Genomic DNA, 21,133 nt, shown 5'->3' on the forward strand with positions numbered 1-21,133 from the left:
GACTGTTGGGACCCACCAGCTACATCTTCGCAGGCAAGGAAGTGCCTGACAGTCGGGACCCACCTGGTCGAAGCGTACGTAGCATTGTCATTCTGGTCGCGAACGTGTACGTACATACTGGTCGATGTAGAGGCACGCACGTGTCGTAGTAGAGGCGCGCACGTAGCATGTACACGTACGTACAGCGGCCGGTGTGCAAGAAAGAAAATACGGCCACGTACGTACATACGGGCAGGGTCTCGAATGCCTACTCGCGCATACGTACGGCCAGGGCTCGTGTACATGGCTGGGTCGGAATGGAGAAACAACATCCCCGTCGTGTTCATGGGGAGCCAACCGGCTGGGTCAGAACGGAATGCGTCGTCGTGTTCATCGGGAGGGCTTGGACAGAACAGCTGATGGAAACGAGGCCTGGCGTACCACAGAATGGAGGAAACGGCCTTGTGTTCGACCGGCCATGTTTGAAACGGGATCCTATTCATCGGGAGGGGTCTGGCGTACCGCAAAACGGAGGAAACGGACCTCCTACGGTCGAAACGCGGGTCCTGTTGATCGGGAGGGGTGTGGCGTACCGCAAAACAAAGGAAACGGACTTGTGTTGGAGCGCTACGGTCGAAATGGGGGTCCTATTCATCGGGAGGGGTGTGGCGTACCGCAAAATGGGACTCCATGGGACACTATTCATCTCCACCGTCGACCCCCTCCAGCCTCCACGGGCTACTATTCATCCACCGTCGACCTCCTCCAGCCTCCACCTGCGACTGTTCATCCACGGGCTCTTGTTCATCCAGCCTCCACCACGCGCTACTCCACTGGCTACTGTTCAACCAGCCCTCTCCACGGGCTCCTGTTCAACCACCCCTCCACGGGCTACTGTTCATCCAGGCTACAGTTCATCCAGCCCCCCACCGTCTACTGTTCATTCTGCCCTCCACGGGGTGGTCCTGTTCATCCTGCCCTCCACGGGGTCATGTTCATCCAGCCCCAACCGGCTCGATCGATCGGGGTCCTGTTCATCCAGAGGCAACACCACGGGGTCCTGTTCATCCACCCCCACCGGGAACTGTTCATCCAAACCCCCCAGCAACGCTCACTGTTCATCCAGAGGCAGCATCGATCGGCTTTAGTTAGCAGCAGTAGCAAAGGAATCGCTCGATCGGGTTCAGTTAACAGCCATCGATTGATCGCTCAGGTTCAGTAACGTGTAGCCTGCAGTGCAATCGCTCGGGTTCAGTTAGAGCCCAACGCCTCGCTCGGGTTTAGTTAGAGCCAACGCCTCGCACACACGCGCGTACGTGTACGAGAGAAACGCGCATCGCTCGGCCCCCGACCTCCCACCGTAACCGGGAACTCCCCGAAATTTTCCTCGCCCTCGCTTCTACCACGGTTTTTTCCATCATGGACGGCCCAAAGAATGTCATGCAGCTGCGTCTCCGGCCCGCCCAGGACGAAAAGCCCATTTTCTGTCATGATTTTTTGTCATAGAAGTAGGAGCCCACCACATCTATGATGATACCGGGTTTTGTCACTATTATCGTCATAGAAGTGTCATATGTATGACAGAAAAAAATTCGTTCGGCCCAAAATGTCACGGATGTGTCTTTTTTTTGTAGTGTTCATAAGAACAGAGTAATGCTTTAAGTATGATGACATGATGTAGAGGGATAAACTCATGCAATATGATATAAACCCCATCTTTTTATCCTCGATGGCAACAATACAATACGTGCCTTGCTGCCCCTGCTGTCACTAGGAAAGGACACCGCAAGATTGAACCCAAAGCTAAGCACTTCTCCCATTGCAAGAAAGATCAATCTAGTAGACCAAACCAAACTGATAATTCGAAGAGACTTGCAAAGATAACCAATCATACATAAAAGAATTCAGAGGAGATTCAACTATTTTTCATAGATAATCTTGATCATAAACCCACAATTCATCGGTCCCGACAAACACACCGCAAAAGAAGATTACATCAAATAGATCTCCAAGAGAATCAAGGAGAACTTTGTATTGAGATCCAAAAATAGAGAAGAAGCCATCTAGCTAATAACTATGGACCCGAAGGTCTGAGGTAAACTACTCACACATCATCGGAGAGGCTATGGTGTTGATGTAGAAGCCCTCCGTGATCAATGCCCCCTCCGGCAGGACGCCGGAAAAGGCCCCAAGATGGGATCTCACAGGTACAGAAGGTTGCGGCGGTGGAATTAGGTTTTCGTGGATGCTTCTGATGGTTTGGGGGTACGTAGGTATATATAGGAGGAAGAAGTAGGTCGGTGGAGCCACGAGGGGCCCACGAGGGTGGAGGGCGCGCCTGGGGGAGGGGGTAGGCACGCCCCCCTACCTCGTGGCCTCCTCGTCTGTTACTCGACGTCCACTCCAAGTCCTCTGGATCACGTTTGTTCCAAAAAACACGTTCCCGAAGGTTTCATTCCGTTTGGACTCCGTTTGATATTATTTTTCTGCGAAACTCTGAAATAGGCAAAAAAACAGCAATTTGGGCTGGGCCTCCGGTTAATAGGTTAGTCCCAAAAATAATATAAAAGTGTATAAATAAGCCCATTAAACATCCAAAACAGAATATATAATAGCATGGAACAACCAAAAATTATAGATACGTTGGAGACGTATCAGGTGGCTGGCGGGTTTCAGTTTCTCCAACTTTAGTTGAATCGAGTGTGACTACGCCCGGTCCTTGTTGAAGGTTAAAACAACACACTTAACGAAAAATCGTTGTGGTTTTGAAGTGTAGGTAAGAACAGTTCTTGCTCAGCCCGTAGCAGCCACGTAAAACTTGCAAAAACAAAGTAGAGGACGTCTAACTTGTTTTTGCAGGGCATGTTGTGATGTGATATGGTCAAGACATGATGCTAAATTTTATTGTATGAGATGATCATGTTTTGTAACAGAGTTATCGGCAACTGGCAGGAGCCATATGGTTGTCGCTTTATTGTATGCAATGCAATCGCCCTGTAATTGTTTTTACTTTATCACTAAGCGGTAGCGATAGTCGTAGAAACAATAGTTGGCGAGACGACAACGATGCTACGATGGAGATCAAGGTGTCGCGCCGGTGACGATGGTGATCATGACGGTGCTTTGGAGATGGAGATCAAAGGCACAATATGATAATGGCCATATCATATCACTTATATTGATTGCATGTGATGTTTATCCTTTGCATCTTATTTTGCTTAGTTCGGCGGTAGCATTATAAGATTTTTTTTGAAGCCGCCAGCAATTGCTAGCCATTATATTATGAGGGTAGGGAGCAATATTTACAAGGCTGCTGCCGCGGTTTAAGGAAAAAAAGAGAGAAGAAAAGGAAGGAAAAAAGAGAGCAAAATTTAAAAGGCAGGGCCCCTAGGCCACGCTTGAGTGATCTCTCATGTTGGGTCCCCAAAAGGGTGCTGCAAACATTTCGCTCCCGCCAATCTCCATGCCTCGAGGGATCCCCGTACTACTTGGATGACGGCCCCGGGCGCGGCGATCTTCTTGTGGAAAACCCTACGGTTCCGCTCCAGCCATAGTTCCCATGTGATGAGCATGGTGAGCGACCTGATTCCTTTGCGATGCTCTGCCTGGGTGTTGTCAATGATGTGTGCGCAGTATATCTCTGATCTGTCACCCTCTGGCCAGGTGCTTGGAGCAAGAGCAGTGCAGTCGCGCCATCCTGCCGCAGCAACCCAGATCGTCCGTGCCACCGGATATTGCCATAGCAGGTGCACAGATGATTCAAGGTTTCGAATGCACAGCGGGCAGAAGTAGTCATTTGGCCACCTGCGCCTTTGCAACCTATCAGCGCACCACAGCCTGTCAAGCATCAACAGCCAGGTGAAGAATTTGCAGCGTGGAGGAGCCCGGGCCTTCCAGAACATGGTTGCGAAATCTGATCCTATCCGACCCGCGAACTGGAGCTTGTAAGCGGCCGCTGCGCTGTATGTGCCAGAGTGGGTTGTCTTCCAGGTGATGCTGTCTGGTACATCTGGCTGCAGGGAGACCTGGGCGTTGTTGATCATATTCCATAACCTCCTGAATTCAAAGATGTTGGCGTCCGAGAGGGGTGGGCGGCGGATGTCATGAATCCATTTTTGACCTTGCAGCGCGTCCTTGACGGTGCGATTCTTGCACCTGCATCGGGCAAAGAGAGAGGATGCAATCGCCTTTGGCGGCAGCGGTCCCAGCCAAGTGGATTCCCAAAAGAGTGCGCGCTCGCCATTGCCAACAGAGACGCTTGTTGCGGCAGCAAAGAGCTCGCGATCCTGGTCATCACATGGCAAGGGAAAACCAGTCCATGGCCAGGCAACCTCATCCCACGATAGCCATAGCCATCGCAGCCGCAGTGCCCTTGCGAATTTTGCACTATCTAGAACTCCTAATCCGCCAAGATCGATCGGGGAGCAGACCGTCTGCCAGTTGACTTTGCATTTTCCGCCGGACAACTTCTCTTCCTGAGCCCAAAGGAAGCGCCTGCATATCTTGTCAATATCCTTCAAGACTCCAGCCGAGGCTTTGATTGCAGTGAGCGCGAAGACAGGAATGGCTAAAAGCACAGAGCGGACAAGCACTCGCCGGCCCTTGCTGTTCATTAGTCTCCCCTTCCATCCTGCTAGCTTAGCCTTGATGCGAGAAGCCCTGCATTTCCACCACGCGCCCAGTGCCGTCTTCAAAGCATGATAGGCAGTGCCGAGTGGGGATGTCGGTGAGGCTCCACACCCACGCCCAGCAGGCGAAGGTGTGCGTGTCCCGGCGCTCGATGGTGTGGCTGTCAAGCCTGTCGATGATGCAGAAACGGCCGAGCACCTCCTCCGCGCCCTCCAGCGTCCACATGTCTAGGGGCAGCCGCTCAATGACAATGCGGACGTGTAGCAGCCATTTCTGGCGAACAGCGTGGTCGTCCGGCCTCCAAGGCTTGGTCCGGAAAGGCACCCCGTCGACGTTGATGGTGTTGTGGCGCAGGAGAGCGTCGCGGTCGACAGGAACGTCGAAGTGGACGAGGAAGTCTTCAGGGTGGTGACGAGTGACACGCAGCAGGTGTGGGCCGATGCGCAGCAGAGCCTCGATGTTGCGGCCCACCAGCATCGGGTTGGCGACGTTGGAGCTGTCGGTGGCCGTCAGGAGCACGGCATGATGCTTGAGGACGAAACGAGCGTGCTCCATCGCTCTAGAGCGAATGACCACCCCATGGCTCTGCCGTTGACGGCGAGGCGGGGATGCAGGGACGTAGGTGGCTTCCATCGCCGACTCCGGGGGCGGCGGCGGCTGCAGATGGATCGGGGGCGACGGCGGAGGCGGTGCTAAGTTGAAAGATGATGGTAGCAACTACACGGAACCGGTCCGTAACTTGAGGATTATCCTCATTGCTGCACAGAAGAATTACGTCCTGGAAGCACCGCTAGGTGCAAGACCCGCTGCAGGAGCAACGCCGGACGTTGTGAATGTCTGGCAGAGCAAAGCTGATAACTACTCGATAGTTCAGTGTGCCATGCTTTACGGCTTAGAACCGGGACTTCAACGACGTTTTGAACGTCATGGAGCATACATATGAGATGTTCCAGGAGTCGAAGTTAATATTTCAAGCAAATGCCCGGATTGAGAGATATGAAGTCTCCAATAAGTTCTATAGCTGCAAAATGGAGGAGAATAGTTCTGTCAGTGAGCATATACTCAAAATGTCTGGGTATCATAATCACTTGACTCAGCTGGGAGTTAATCTTCCGGTTGATAGTGTCATTGTCAGAGTTCTTCAATCACTGCCACCAAGCTACAAAAGCTTCATGATGAACTATAACATGCAAGGGATGGATAAGACGATTCTCGAGCTCTTCGCAATGCTAAAGGCTGCGGAGGTAGAAATCAAGAAGGAGCATCAAGTGTTGATGGTCAACAAGACCACCAGTTTCAAGAAAAAGGGTAAAGGGAAGAAGGGGAACTTCAAGAAGAACGGCAAGCAAGTTGCTGCTCAAGTGAAGAAGCCCAAGTCTGGACCTAAGCCTGAGACTGAGTGCTTCTACTGCAAAGGGACTGATCACTGGAAGCGGAACTGCCCCAAGTATTTGGCGGATAAGAAGGATGGCAAGGTGAACAAAGGTATATGTGATATACATGTTATTGATGTGTACCTTACTAATGCTCGCAGTAGTGCATGGGTATTTGATACTGGTTTTGTTGCTAATATTTGCAACTCGAAACAGGGACTATGGATTAAGCGAAGATTGGCTAAGGACGAGGTGACGATGCGCGTGGGAAATGGTTCCAAAGTCGATGTGATCGCCCTCGGCACGCTACCTCTACATCTACCTTCGGGGTTAGTTTTAGACCTGAATAAATGTTATTTGGTGCCAGTGTTAAGCATGAACATTATATTTGGATCTTGTTTGATGCGAGACGGTTATTCATTTAAATCCGAGAATAATGGTTGTTCTATTTATATGAGTAATATCTTTTATGGTCATGCACCCTTGAAGAATGGTCTATTTTTGTTGAATCTCGATAGTAGTGACACACATATTCATAATATTGAAACCAAAAGATGCAGAGTTGATAATGATAGAGCAACTTATTTATGCCACTGCCGTTTCGATCATATTGGTGTAAAGCCCATGAAGAAACTCCATACTGATGGACTTTTGGAATCACTTGATTATGAATCACTTGGTACTTGCGAACCATGCCTCATGGGCAAGATGACTAAAACTCCGTTCTCCGGAACAATGGAGCGAGCAACATATTTGTTGGAAATCATACATACTGATGTATGTGGTCCGATGAATACTGAGGCTCGCGGCGGGTATCGTTATTTTCTGACCTTCACAGATGATTCGAGCAGATATGGGTATATCTACTTGATGAAACATAAGTCTGAAACATTTGAAAAGTTCAAAGAATTTCAGAGTGAAGTGGAAAATCATCGTAACAAGAAAATAAAGTTTCTACGATCTGATTGTGGAGGAGAATATTTGAGTTATGAGTTTGGTCTTCATTTGAAACAAAGCAGAATAGTTTCGCAACTCACGCCACCCGGAACACCACAGCGTAATGGTGTGTCCGAACGTCTTAATCGTACTTTATTAGATATGGTGCGATCTATGATGTCTCTTACTGATTTACCGCTATCATTTTGGGGTTATGCTTTAGAGACAGTTGCATTCACGTTAAATAGGGCACCATCTAAATCCGTTGAGACGACACCTTATGAACTGTGGTTTGGCAAGAAACCCAAGTTGTCGTTTCTTAAAGTTTTGGGTTGCGATGCTTATGTGAAAAAGCTTCAACCTGATAAGCTCGAACCCAAATTGTAGAAATGTGTCTTCATAGGATACCCAAAGGAGACTGTTGGGTACACCTTCTATCACAGATCCGAAGGCAAGACATTCGTTGCTAAGAATGGATCCTTTCTAGAGAAAGAGTTTCTCTCGAAAGAAGTGAGTGGGATGAAAATAGAACTTGATGAGGTAACTGTACCTACTCCCTTATTGGAAAGTAGTTCATCACAGAAATCAGTTCATGTGACTACAACACCAATTAGTGAGGAAGCTAATGATGATGATCATGTAACTTCAGATCAAGTTACTACTGAACCTCGTAGGTCAACCAGAGTAAGATCCGCACCAAAGTGGTACGGTAATCCGGTTCTGGAGGTCATGTTACTTGACCATGACGAACCTACGAACTATGAGGAAGCGATGATGAGCCCAGATTCCACGAAATGGCTTGAGGCCATGAAATCTGAGATGGGATCCATGTATGAGAACAAAGTGTAGACTTTGGTTGACTTGCCCGATGATCGGCAAGCCATCGAGAATAAATGGATCTTCAAGAAGAAGACTGACGCTGACGGTAATGTTACTGTCTACAAAGCTCGACTTGTTGCAAAAGGTTTTCGACAAGTTCAAGGAGTTGACTACGATGAGACCTTCTCACCCGTAGCGATGCTTAAGTCCGTACGAATCATGTTAGCAATTGCTACATTTTATGATTATGAAATTTGGCAAATGGATGTAAAGATTGCATTCCTAAATGGATTTCTGGAAGAAGAGTTGTATATGATGCAACCTGAAGGTTTTATCAATCCAAAGGATGCTAACAAAGTGTGCAAGCTCCAGCGATCCATCTATGGACTGGTGCAAGCATCTCGGAGTTGGAATAAACTTTTTGATAGTGTGATCAAAGCATATGGTTTTATGCAGAGTTTTGGAGAAGCCTGTATTTACAAGAAAGTGAGTGGGAGCTCTGTAGCATTTCTAATATTATATGTGGATGACATATTGTTGATTGGAAATGATATAGAATTTCTGGATAGCATAAAAGGATACTTGAATAAGAGTTTTTCAATGAAAGACCTCGGTGAAGCTGCTTATATATTGGGCATCAAGATCTATAGAGATAGATCAAGACGCTTAATTGGACTTTCACAAAGCACATACCTTGACAAAGTTTTGAAGAAGTTCAAAATGGATCAAGCAAAGAAAGGGTTCTTGCCTGTGTTACAAGGTGTGAAGTTGAGTCAGACTCAATGCCCGACCACTGCAGAAGATAGAGAGAAAATGAAAGTCATTCCCTATGCTTCAGCCATATGTTCTATCATGTACGCAATGCTGTGTACCAGACCTGATGTGTGCCTTGCTATTAGTTTAGCAGGGAGATACCAAAGTAATCCAGGAGTGGATCACTGGACAGCGGTCAAGAACATCTTGAAATACCTGAAAAGGACCAAGATATGTTTCTCGTTTATGGAGGTGACAAAGAGCTCGTCGTAAATGGTTACGTCGATGCAAGCTTTGACACTGATCCGGATGACTCTAAGTCACATACCGGATACGTATTTATATTGAACGGTGGAGCTGTAAGTTGGTGCAGTTCTAAGCAAAGCGTCGTGGCGGGATCTACGTGTGAAGCGGAGTACATAGCTGCTTCGGAAGCAGCAAATGAAGGAGTCTGGATGAAGGAGTTCATATCCGATCTAGGTGTCATACCTAGTGCATCGGGTCCAATGAAAATCTTTTGTGATAATACTGGTGCAATTGCCTTGGCAAGGAATCAAGATTTCACAAGAGAACCAAGCACATCAAGAGACGCTTCAATTCCATCCGCGATCAAGTCAAGGAGGGAGACATAGAGATTTGCAAGATACATACGGATCTGAATGTTGCAGACCCATTGACTAAGCCTATCTCACGAGCAAAACATGATCAGCACCAAGACTCCATGGGTGTTAGAATCATTACTATGTAATCTAGATTATTGACTCTAGTGCAAGTGGGAGACTGAAGGAAATATGCCCTAGAGGCAATAATAAAGTTATTATTTATTTCCTTATTTCATGATAAATGTTTATTATTCATGCTAGAATTGTATTAACCGGAAACTTAGTACATGTTTGAATACATAGACAAACAAGAGTGTCCCTAGTATGCCTCTACTTGTCTAGCTCGTTAATCAAAGATGGTTAAGTTTCCTAGCCATAGACATGTGTTGTCATTTGATGAACGGGTGTGATGGACAAGACCCATTCGTTAGCTTAGCACTATGATCGTTTCAGTTTCATTGCTACTGCTTTCTTCATGACTTATACATGTTCCTATGACTATGAGATTATGCAACTCCCGAATACCGGAGGAACACTTTGTGTGCTATCAAACGTCACAACGTAACTGGGTGATTATAAATATGCTCTACAGGTGTCTTCGATGGTGTTTGTTGAGTTGGCGTAGATCGAGATTAGGATTTGTCACTCCGATTGTCGGAGAGGTATCTCTGGGCCCTCTCGGTAATGCACATCACTATAAGCCTTGCAAGCAATCTGACTAATGAGTTAGTTGCGGGATGATGCATTACGAAACGAGTAAAGAGACTTGCCGGTAACGAGATTGAACTAGGTATTGAGATACCGACGATCGAATCTCGGGCAAGTAACATACCGATGACAAAGGGAACAACGTATGTTGTTATGCGGTTTGACCGATAAAAGATCTTCGTAGAATATGTAGGAACCAATATGAGCATCCAGATTCTGCTATTGGTTATTGACCGGAGACGAGTCTCGGTCATGTCTACATAGTTCTCGAACCCGTAGGGTCCGCACGCTTAACGTTCGGTGACGATCGGTATTATGAGTTTATGTGTTTTGATGTACCGAAGGTTGTTCGGAGTCCCGGATGAGATCACGAACATGACGAGGAGTCTCGAAATGGTCGAGACATAAAGATCGATATATTGGAATGCTATGTTTGGACATCGCAAGGGTTCCGGGTGAGTTCGGGCATTTACTGGAGTACCGGGGGTTACCGGAATCCCGGGGAGTATATGGGCCTTAATGGGCCTTAGTGGAAGAGAAGAGGAGGCGGCCAAGGTGCCCCCCAAGCCCAATCTGAATTGGAAAGGGGGGCGCCCCCCCTCCCCTTTCCTTCTCCCTCTCTCCTCCTTCCTTCCTCTCCTACTCCAACTAGGGAAAGGGGGGAATCCTACTCCTGGTGGGAGTAGGACTCCCCTTGGGCGCGCCATAGAGAGGGCCGGCCCTCCCCTCCTCCACTCCTTTATATACAGGGGAAGGGGGCACCCCATAGACACACAAGTTAATTGTTGCCGTGTGCGGTGCCCCCCTCCACAGATTTCCACCTCGGTCATATCGTTGTAATGCTTAGGCGAAGCCCTGCGTCGGTAACTTCATCATCACGCCGTCGTGCTGACGAATCTCTCCCTCGACACTCAGCTGGATCTAGAGTTCGTGGGACGTCACCGAGCTGAACATGTGCAGATCGCGGAGGTGCCGTACTTTCGGTATTGGGATCGGTCGGATCGTGAAGACGTACGACTACATCAACCGCGTTGTCATAACGCTTCCGCTTTCGGTCTACGAGGGTACGTGGATAACACTCTCCCCTCTCGTTGCTATGCATCACCTAGATGGATCTTGCGTGTGCGTAGGATTTTTTTTTGAAATTACTGCGTTTCCCAGCACAATCTCTATAATACGCCAACGTAATGGCGCAAGCATAAAGGAGGGTCATGTGGCGTGTGACAGCGTCCGGGTGGCCAATAAGGCCCCGGGGATGTAGCCTACCTTGTACAAATATTCGCATGCCGCTCGACGCCCGGGTGATTACATCTGCAAGCCACATAAGCTCCAAGACTACCTCCTTCGCATGCCACTCGACGCACGCCCACTACTCAACGAAATGCTCGGCTAAGTTAAAATGAGAAGGAAGAAGAAGATTGACACATGGGCGACGTGTCAAAACCATGCGAGTTAGCATGAAAAACTGCTTTTGTTGAATTAATTAATGGATGCAACTTGTTAGGATTGAGGTTACATTTTGTCCGGTTTAAGTATTGAGGGCTCAAATCTACACTCCAGACGAGGAGCAGAGTTTCTCTGATGAGTTGATAAAATGGACGGTGGAAGATCGACCTCGCCCGTCACGCCCTTACCGTTTCCAGTTCGAGAGCCACCCTCACGTCCCTTTACATTTCCAGCCCTCCCCACCCACCACCCGCACCTCTCTCTCTCTCTCTCTCTCTCTCTGCTCTGCTCTGCTCGTACGGAAAACCCCAATCCACCCACGACCAGCCAGCCAGCCAGCCGCCGCAAAAGCCGCACTGAGTCCCTAGCCCCAAACCCCGGGGATCCGTTTGGTGGAGGCGAAGCATCGGGTCAGGGCGGCATGTCCGGCGGCGGAAGAGGAGGAGGGGAGGAGGAGGAGGTGGTGCACATGGAGGACGCGGTGAACATGCTCGTGGAGCACCTCGTGAAGCCCGTGCTGCCGCGGGGCGCGATCTTTGGCGCCGCCCAGGGGGAGCGCCACATGGAGCCGGACAAACAGCGCGCCGTCGCGCAGCAGGCGAGCAGCTCACCTCTCTCTCTCTCTCTCTCTCTCTCTCTCTCTCTCTCTCTCTGGTCGTTTCTGCGCGGGAGCGGGGTTGGGTTGGTGGGATTCCCTGCGGTTTTGGTCAAGGTTCGCGCTGGTTTGGGAGGGATGCGCGGAAATGCCCGCCCGCAAGGCTGATTTCCGGTGGATACTAGTGAATTCTGAGGATGTTTTGTTTGTCTCGTCGTAGTCGTGTCCTCGTTGGTGGATCTCTCTGTACCAGCGCGCGGCGGCGAGGGAATTGGGGCGGCTTCCCACCCCGGCGAGGAACGGGGATGGGAGGAGTCCTTTTTTTTGAGTCGAGAATGGGAGGAGTCGGGTGAAGGAAGAAGACGGCGAGGTGGTGGGCCTTAATTTTTCTTTTCTTTTTGAGTACCATATATAGGGCCTTGTTGTGCTGGTGGGTTGCGTCAATGGAGCTGGTGGTAATAGGCCTAGGCTGTCTGTCGCGTCCTAAAAAAAAAAGGGGAACCCCCGCGGCTGTCTGTCGATGCCGCTCTACGCGGCGGCGGCGGCGGCGAGAGCACGTCGCGTCGGAGGAGGAGGGGTAGGCGGCGCTGAGAGCGCATGGACGCAGCATTGGATCGGCCGCTAGGGAGCCAAGGCAAGCCGCAATCGCCGCTTAGTTTCTGCATTTCTCTTGTCAGTTGTCACCCTGTGAACAGAGATTGCCAATGTTGGTTGCTCTTCTTCTACGAAAATGATACACCTCTCTATAATGTATTCCAGAAGTGAAGAAGAAAGTAGGAGAAGCCAGCTCTGTCAAATTGTTTTCTCAAATGATGAAAACAGGAAACTATTTGCTCATCAATTTGACCTTGCAATGTTCTTCAGATTTATCTATGAATTTGAAATGGATTGGATTGCGTGAGATAGTAGTTGAATGGATGTTTGGTTTGTCTACACAATGACTGGTATGTTTGGTTCAAGTCATTGCCATGTCATGCTTACATTTCCCCCTTCAGTTTAGTGTTTACCATTGTAATTATATAGTGTGTTTTCCTTTGGTATTCATGGTAATATCCCTCGTTGTATCCATGAAATGCTTGTTCTGTTTGGGTGCACTGCGATATGTTTTTGTGATTCGGTTTCTGCTCGGAGACATTTAAGAAAGCATTCCTCTGTCTGTGCATATGATACAATGCGTGTACTACATAGCTGTTTAGCTGCTAACCCCTCACACTTGTGTGTGGTTTCGCAGATTCACACGGCCATCATCTTGTACAACTACTACCACAGGAAGATGTCGCCGCAGCTTGCATTTGCAGATCCCAAACGGTTTTTTGTGTGTGCTTCTCTTTCTGCTGGAGAGGATCTGCTTGCGTACTTGAGTATGGTTCATGAGCGTGAGAGCAATCCTGGCAAGCATGTGAGGCTATCTGTTACTGACAGAGCAGCGATACAGGCATGTGAGATCGCTGAAGAACTCGACGCGAGCAAAGATTCTCCAGACATGGCAATGTGGCCAATATCAAAAGTTGCTGTGCTTCTTCTTGATTTGACAAGAAAAAAATGTTTGATTGAGTATAGTGCTAATACCAAGGGTATCTGGTCAATCATAGAGAAGGAAATAGATGCAACAGCTGGTAATTCACACAGTACCAACCAGCCAGCAGGCCAGGAATCAACAGGTAAAGGAAACGTGGGTGCTCTGAATACACCATATATGCTTCGTCAACAAGCCTATTCGGAGGTGGAACGTAGAACAGGTCAGATTTTATAATTACAGCCCGTAGTTTTATGTATCAATATCTGTCATTTTATTTTCATTTTTTGAGTTGCCAAGGTGTTGCTTCTATCCGATATTTAACTGTCAACTCTGTTAAATTTTCATCCTAGAGCATTGAGATAAAGTGTGAACCTTTGTGTCTACAGAGCCATGTCTCTGTAGTTTCCTCACTTGGATCAGGTGACTATTAGTATTACGGAATGTTGATCAGAGTTTCTAGTAAATAAGCATTTACATGAGTTACTGTTGCACATGGTCCTAAATTTAAACTGCCAATGAAGCCAAAAAATGAGTTTGAGTCATACACTTGCTTTACATCAAACAAGAACAAGTGCATGGTCCCAGAATGTACCCAAAAATGTACCTCTGTCTTGCTTTTGACTAGTGTAAAACCGGGACAAGCAAGAACATCAGAAAATATAATTAGTTAAATTATTTGCCACTACATTGTTCGTCTCATTTGTTTTGGTTGTGTACAAGCTGTTAGCTACAGAAACTTCATTTAATTTCATCAACTAGCAGGCTGAAAATAACTTGGGACACTATAATGGTTGGTTCCCTTGTACATGACCTGATAGCCGCAAATTGTTTGCTAGAGAACGCTATTTATTTGGTTCTATACTTATAATAGTTCAAAAAGTGTAATTTATGAACTTGATTTTGTAAATATTATGTTTATTTTCTGTTTGATGCACCTATGCATTGTTTGCTGCTCACTATGGTAAACTTATATGGTCTTAATAGGTATGAAGGGCTCAAACTTGCGTCTTCTCGATGAAACTTTGGCATACTCGTTGAGTAAAGAAAGGACGACTACCAAGTTATTTATTGTGGAGTATGAGCAAACCATGGAAGGCAACCTTGTAGAAATGTGTCTAGAAGAGTTGATTAGCAGGTTTGCGTTTACCTACTAGATAGGTTTATGCTTTTAAGTTACATCCCTTTTGATCAACCGTTATTCAATTTATTGAATAAGACCATTGTGTGGTACTTCTTGATGGAAAGCATACCCTTTCTCAACGGTACTGACACTTTTGGTTTTCCTCTTTCACAGTATGACTGGTCCGCTATTTGCAAATGATCCATTTCCAAAAACAACATCTGTAGTTGAGTATTATCACATTCTTCCGTATAAGGAGATTTTGTTTGAACTCCTCCACAGGTAACATATGATTTGTTCTCGGTTATTTATGCGTGATAGTAGGGCAATGGAACCTTTTGGGTAATGATGATAAATATAACACTTCACATGTTTCAGGAAATGGCCTTCTGATTCTCCACTGAACGAACAATCACATCGACATGGAAAAGGTTCATTGCACTCTGTAATAGATGAAAATGTGGAAGAGCAAGATGTGAATAGCACGTCTAAGATGCAAAAACGAATTACAAAAGTGTCAACTCCAAAGCAAAGCAAACAAGCAATTGCTGCCAATAGCAACCAGGACTACAGGACCAGCAAGCACAAGAGAAACAGCAAAAGAAAATCTGAAGCCTCCAGGGCTGATGTCTGTGCAGAGGGTCCAGATGCTGAGATCCACAGAATAGAAAATGGTCCACCTCCTGTTATTATTGATTTGGAAACTTCAAAACCTCTGACTAAGTCAAGAAATACAAAAGCTGCTGCAGCAGCAAGTCGAGAAACTAAAATCCTACAAGCCGGTTAGTCACTTTAACTGTATTACGAATTTACCGATCACATTGTTCCTTATTTGTGTTCTGATACAATCAACTTTAATTGTTCAAGTGGATAAGAACAAAACACAGAAGCAGTCTAGACGTGACAATGTGCCCCAAGATGTCTTTACTGCAGAGGTAAGCCAAATTACAGCTTGAAAGTATTGAAATACTTTTTCAGTAAAGTATTGAAAAACTACAATACTAGGATACATCAGGATCACACGCACCCTAAATAGTTATAGAAAATAAACTTCAAATATGTTGACCTTTTAATAACATTAAATCGTATGGTTCCATCCTTGTCTATAAAAATGTTATCGTGATGATTGTTGCTCTTTATTCTATTCGTTTGTGCTCTCATACGCACCCTACTATAAGTCTCTAAGTACCTGAGACTTAGAGCATTTCTCATTGGCTATCGCATGTCTCCACGTGAATGTTTGGAAAGTTGTGACATCACATTTATAAAGGGGAAAACGGCGCAGTCCATTCCTATCAAATAAGGGATAATATCCCATTTAGTATAAAGGATGGTGTATTAGTGACGAAAAATATCTTATTGTTAGGAAAGTATTCAATTGGTAGATCTTATTATTAGGAGACACACCCTAATAGATCATCTCCATATAAAGAGAGGAGCCACACCCTCCATGGTCAATCAACCAAAAGAAGTATTTATCCTTTTCATGGATCAGTTTCAGATGAGTAGGCCACGTTTTTTGTGGGATTCATCCACTCTGCTGACTTGAAGAACTAAGAAGGTCTCTGTTCGCTGATTTCATCACGTAATTAGCATACACCACGAGCCCAAAACTTTGCAGCCGTTTTGTTTACATATGGTTGGGATCAGTTACCACACAATCGGATGCGACACCATTCATTACCGATTACGGCCCAAATCTACAGTAATAAAACTGATACCAGAGGGATCCTGCACATCTTCTCCCTACACCTTCCTTCCTCCTGGCCGCACCTTCCTCCCACCCTAGGTGTCCCCACACGACGGGCAGTAGCACCTTACCGATTGATCCCCTCCATCATGGAGCAGCATAGCCTCCCGCAAGAAGATTTTTCGGTGTTAGTGGAGATCGGTTCGGTGCTGGTTTGCGAGGGGATCAATATGGCCACTAAGTAAACGACAAATCCTGCCGTTGAGGATGTGACTGCTCTGTCCGGCCAGGAGGATGCAAGGCACATGAGGAGACGGTGTTCTTGGCACGGAGTATGCCGGCAAGGAAGCAACAAAGACAATGGCTGATGAGAAGGGATTAGATCTGAATTGATGAGTGTTTTCTTCCCCAAATATGGTTTGATTTTTCAATTGTTTTTCTTGGTTTGGATTTTTAGGCATTCCTATGCCTACGAATGATTGTCTTCACCTGATCTTTATTTTTGAATTGTAATTCTTGTGCTTGGTAGTTGGATGTTCAGGTGATGTTCTTTTGACTAACAGTGGCAACCATTATAATCAGGAAACAGATTTGGGTTTTCCCTATTCCATTTGCGATACCAGTGCATTATGTTTTTGTTGCCGTTTTTGTTACCTTTTTGCTCAGCCAAACACCTCTTAATTGTTCTATCAGGCACCACATGTTGATCTAATGAAGAACCGTGCTTTGGAACATCAAAATATGGATGTGTCAGAAAAGTCAGGTTCGGATACACCTACCCAAGACTGTTTATTTCTCCTATTATTGGTTCTTGGTCCTCCAAGTTCTTAATATATGTGTTCCAAATTTCATTGAAGGTGGCACCACTGAGTACACCAATGACCAGATATATGATTCGCTGCAATCAATTCAGAAAATACGGGATGAGATTGTATGTTATATGTATTTTCTTTTATTTCAGGAAAGAAAACGATGCCTCTTTATTATAATTTTCTCCTATTCTCTCTTCGTTTCAGCTTCGCAAGGAATGCATACTTCAAGAACGAAGTGCTCAGTGTGATATGGACATTCAGACAATCTTGAGCGGTATTCTACCCTTTTCACATTTTAAAAATGCTTACATTTATAATCACGCTGTAGAACTGTTACACTTTTGTGGCCAACATTGTGGGCATGTTTTTCTGGGAGCGATACGTTTCCAAAAGTTATGTGATAAAGTGATAAACTGTGGTGTATCATTCTTTTCACTGTGCACAAATCGTCCGCCGCACTTTGTGATGTATAAATCGTCCATCAGAAGTGTGGCAAGTGAGTTACACGGCGTTCTTGAAGGAGACAATAACTGAAGAAAGAGACTCTCTCGCCACCGCGTCGCCGCCACCCCCCCCCCCCCCCCCCCCCGCGGGCGACCGGCTGCGCCTCCTCCCTCCTCCCTCCAGGCCCCCCTCCTTCCCTCCCGCCGCCGTCGCCGGCGCCCGCGGCCGGCTTGGCCCCGGGGCTGCTGGTGGCGGCGGCCTCCTTGCCCTTCCCCTCCCGGTCACTCTCCGGCGCGGGCGGAGCTGCTCCGGGGGGCGCACTTAGGCGGCGGCGGTCTGGCGTGGCGGCGGGGTTTCGTGGCGTGCGGCAGGCGAGCAGCTGGGCGGCGGCGCCGCCGTTGGTGGCGCGGCGGCGTGACCTGGCGTCGTCCGCTCGGCCCAGATCTGGGCCCCATCTGGGCCTAGGCGGGCCGGCGGCGGGGATGGTCTCTGGCGTGGCTTCTGGGAGGCGGGGGAGACGCGACGAGCGGCTGGGCGCTGGCGGCGCCGACGCCGGCCTGCTGCATCGTGGCCGGCGGGGCTTAACGGGCCCGCTTCGGGCCTGGCTGGGCCAGGGGTGGCCCGGCATGCCCCGCTGCCGCGTCCGGATGGCTACCGCGACGGTGCCGGAGGCACGGGCCTCCCGCACGATGGCGGTGGAGGTGGTTCCCTCCAGCTCGGCGTCGGTGTTGCTGCTCCCGTCGTGGTACGCTTCTCTCCGGTCCTCTTGGCCTCGTGGTGGTGTTCGTAGTGAGGCGGCGTGGGTGGCGGCGCTACTGCGTTGGCGCATGATGGTGGGCGGCGGTCTGGCTGGTCGGCCCCGATCCGTTGGGCGGTGGGGTTGGAGTGCGGGAGAAATCCTTGCCGGTCCTCGGCTCTGATGCGGTCACACCTGCGGGTGCCACCATTCCTTCCTGGAGGGTGTCGGTGATATCCATCCCCCACCTCCCTCCGCGTGCCGGGGAAACCCTAGGACATGTCCGGGCAGCAGCGTCGTCGGCGTCGCTTTCCTTCTTGGAGGTGCTGCTTTGTACGCGGTGGTTCGGAGCCTCGGGCTGTGGTGGTCTGTTTCTGGTGGGCATTGCGGTGGCGGGTCATCCGCGCTTTGTCGAGCTGCCGTTGTTGGCATTTGTTTCTTCTTCTTTTTCTTTTGGGCTTGATGTGCTGTTCGCCCCAGCGATCTTTGTATCGGTGTTGGTTGCTTTGGAATACAAAGCGGGGGGAAACCCTTTTTCGGTAATAAGTGTGGCAAGTTGTTTCTATATCAGGTCCCCATTTCTTGTACTCATCATGTTCTAAAACTTAATGCAGAAGGGAAGATGACACCAAAAACTGCATCAATAATACACAAATACAAGGAAACTTGCTCAGATATGATGGATGTTGCCAATTCATCTTGCTCTGGAGATGGTGGCCAATCCATCACTCAGAGGAAGGGATTGAGGGAGGCACTCCTCCGACACAATTCATGCGAGGCAAGAAACCTTAAAAGCTGAACTCATGTATTACAGTAGAATTTTAAATGCCACCTGTACCTTTTGACACTTGTCAGTGCAGGAGCTTGATGAGATCTGCCGTGGGGGCAATTGGATATTCCCAAGATACACAGTAGTACCTTCAGTATCAGATGGTATGTACAAATATTTACTTTTATCTCTTTGATTTTCTGGATGGACAAGCATTAGGTCCTTGGATCCTATAGTCATACGAATTAGGAATATCATGCAGATGAGTCTTGTGCCACGTACTTTCTGATTATTGTTTATCAAATTCAATCTCTATAGTTCTTGGTTCTTTTCCTGCATTGCGATCGTAACATACATAGTGTACTACGCTAACCATGCTTAGACCAAAAGAGTTCTCAAGGTGTCAGATCAATTGGCAAGTTTTCTCTTTTGATGTCATGTAGCAATCCACATAGGCCACTTGTTTGTTTACCACATGTGTTAGGTTTGTTTAACATTCGATCGATCAATGCTTTCCTCAGACATGTGGGCACCCTTGTAGACTTTATTTAAGATCAGACTGATTAGGTCCCCAGTTAGCAATAACCAGAACTGATGTTTGATTGACTATCATCTCCTCCCTCTCATAGCTCCCTGCTCTGAGCACTTATTCACTAGTCCTTTAACTATCTTTTCAGGAATGTTCCACGCCAGTGTACGTTTGACATGCCCCGAGTTTGAGATGAGCATCACTGGTGGCCCTCGTCTGACCGCACACGAGGCAAGGTGCTCAGCAGCTGCCAATATGATACTGGAGCTTCACAAGAAGGCGGAGGAGGAAGAACAGTAGGGTACCTGGTGCAAAATCACAACTCCTAAATCGCGGTACTGCAGGTGGCTGGAACGAGTTGTTATTTAGTCCTTACAACTTTGAACCAAACTTAGTGTGGAACATAATCACGTTGGTACCTTGCCTAGCTATTTTACCTACGGGAGGTTGACTCCTTGTGTCCTGTCGGTATTATGGTTGTTTGTTAAGGTCGTGACCAACCCCGGACTGTTATTTGAAAATTTCTGTGACGCTGCAGCTTCATTGTCTATTCTGTTATGGAAGTGAACACAAATTGTCTAGCTATTTCTTGAGTTCTTGTTGTCACATAATTATTTAGCCGATGCTGCCAAGTGCATAACAAAATTGGGTAGGTTATGTGCGCCTCTAGTTTAGATTTAACTACTAGGAGCCAGAGGCACACATACTTCCTTGCATAACATTTAAATTGTAGGCTTCAAGAATTTTTTCAAATTGGGTCGGTTATGTGTGCCCATGGAAGTAAGTTAGATTGTTAGCCTACAAATTGTCTAGCTAATTTATGTGTGCCTCTGGTACCTTGCCTGGCTATTTTACCTTCCGGAGGTTTCTTTGAATGATCGCTAGGTGTCGCTGCAGGTAGCATACCGAGAGAACAGCCCAGATGTTTTTTACATTGAATGGGCATATTTGAGTAGCAATTTGTTATTTGGTTAGGAAGTTTTGAATTTGTCTTCTCAGATTATACTGTATGTTTGACACGATGTATTCACATGAATATTGATCTTAGACTTTTAACTGTTCTTTGGCTATGTAGAGCTCTTCCTTGTATTTCAGTTCCCTCTTTTGTACTGTGAGCCTATGTGGAGTTGTTCAGTGTTCTTTAGCCATGTAGTTATCCTTGGTCCCGTAGGAACATATTTTCCGTTTTAGCTCATCCATGTTTCCATGGAGGCTCCAGTAGTGAACCACTACGGTTCTGCTCTTCGCGAAACATTATTACAGTACAAGGGTTTCTATCCGATTCTGAGTTCCAGCTGCTTACCGTGATCTCTTCGAATACTTGAAACATGTCATTTCATCCTCTTCCTCCTTTTTTGACACTATTATGGGACGGAAGGAGTAGTTCCAATTTGCAATATTGATACATTTCACAAATTGCAAGCCTCAGCCAAAGCAACGCATGATGTACAGCAACTGTAACCATTTGGAGTTCTGGCGTTGAGGCAGGGACAACTTACATCCATGTGAGATAAGCAATGGATGGAAATGCACCAACTTTACCACTCGTTGTTCTGATGTGTGAACGATAGAGCTACATCAGGCTGGGTCAATTACATCCTAGTGAAATTCTGAAGTATAAACAATACTGCCTCCGTCCTGGTTTATTAGTCCCCCTCTTATTTAGGGTCATAT

General features: G+C 47.2%; 1 protein-coding gene across 1 annotated transcript; it reads left to right on the top strand.

The window, feature by feature from the left end:
- Positions 1–11,422: 11,422 nt before the first annotated feature.
- LOC109774994 (uncharacterized) lies at positions 11,423–20,052 on the top strand. Its single transcript, XM_020333751.4, has 12 exons — positions 11,423–11,843; positions 13,072–13,579; positions 14,344–14,494; positions 14,654–14,761; positions 14,858–15,261; positions 15,347–15,414; positions 16,863–16,932; positions 17,027–17,100; positions 17,186–17,255; positions 18,776–18,939; positions 19,022–19,094; positions 19,608–20,052. Exons 1-12 carry the CDS (start codon positions 11,667–11,669, stop codon positions 19,757–19,759), a joined length of 2,019 nt encoding a protein of 672 aa, XP_020189340.1. The 5' UTR covers positions 11,423–11,666; the 3' UTR covers positions 19,760–20,052.
- The last annotated feature ends 1,081 nt before the right edge of the window (positions 20,053–21,133 follow it).

Source organism: Aegilops tauschii, chromosome 6, assembly GCF_002575655.3.
Source record: "Aegilops tauschii subsp. strangulata cultivar AL8/78 chromosome 6, Aet v6.0, whole genome shotgun sequence".
Classification (NCBI taxonomy): domain Eukaryota; kingdom Viridiplantae; phylum Streptophyta; class Magnoliopsida; order Poales; family Poaceae; genus Aegilops; species Aegilops tauschii.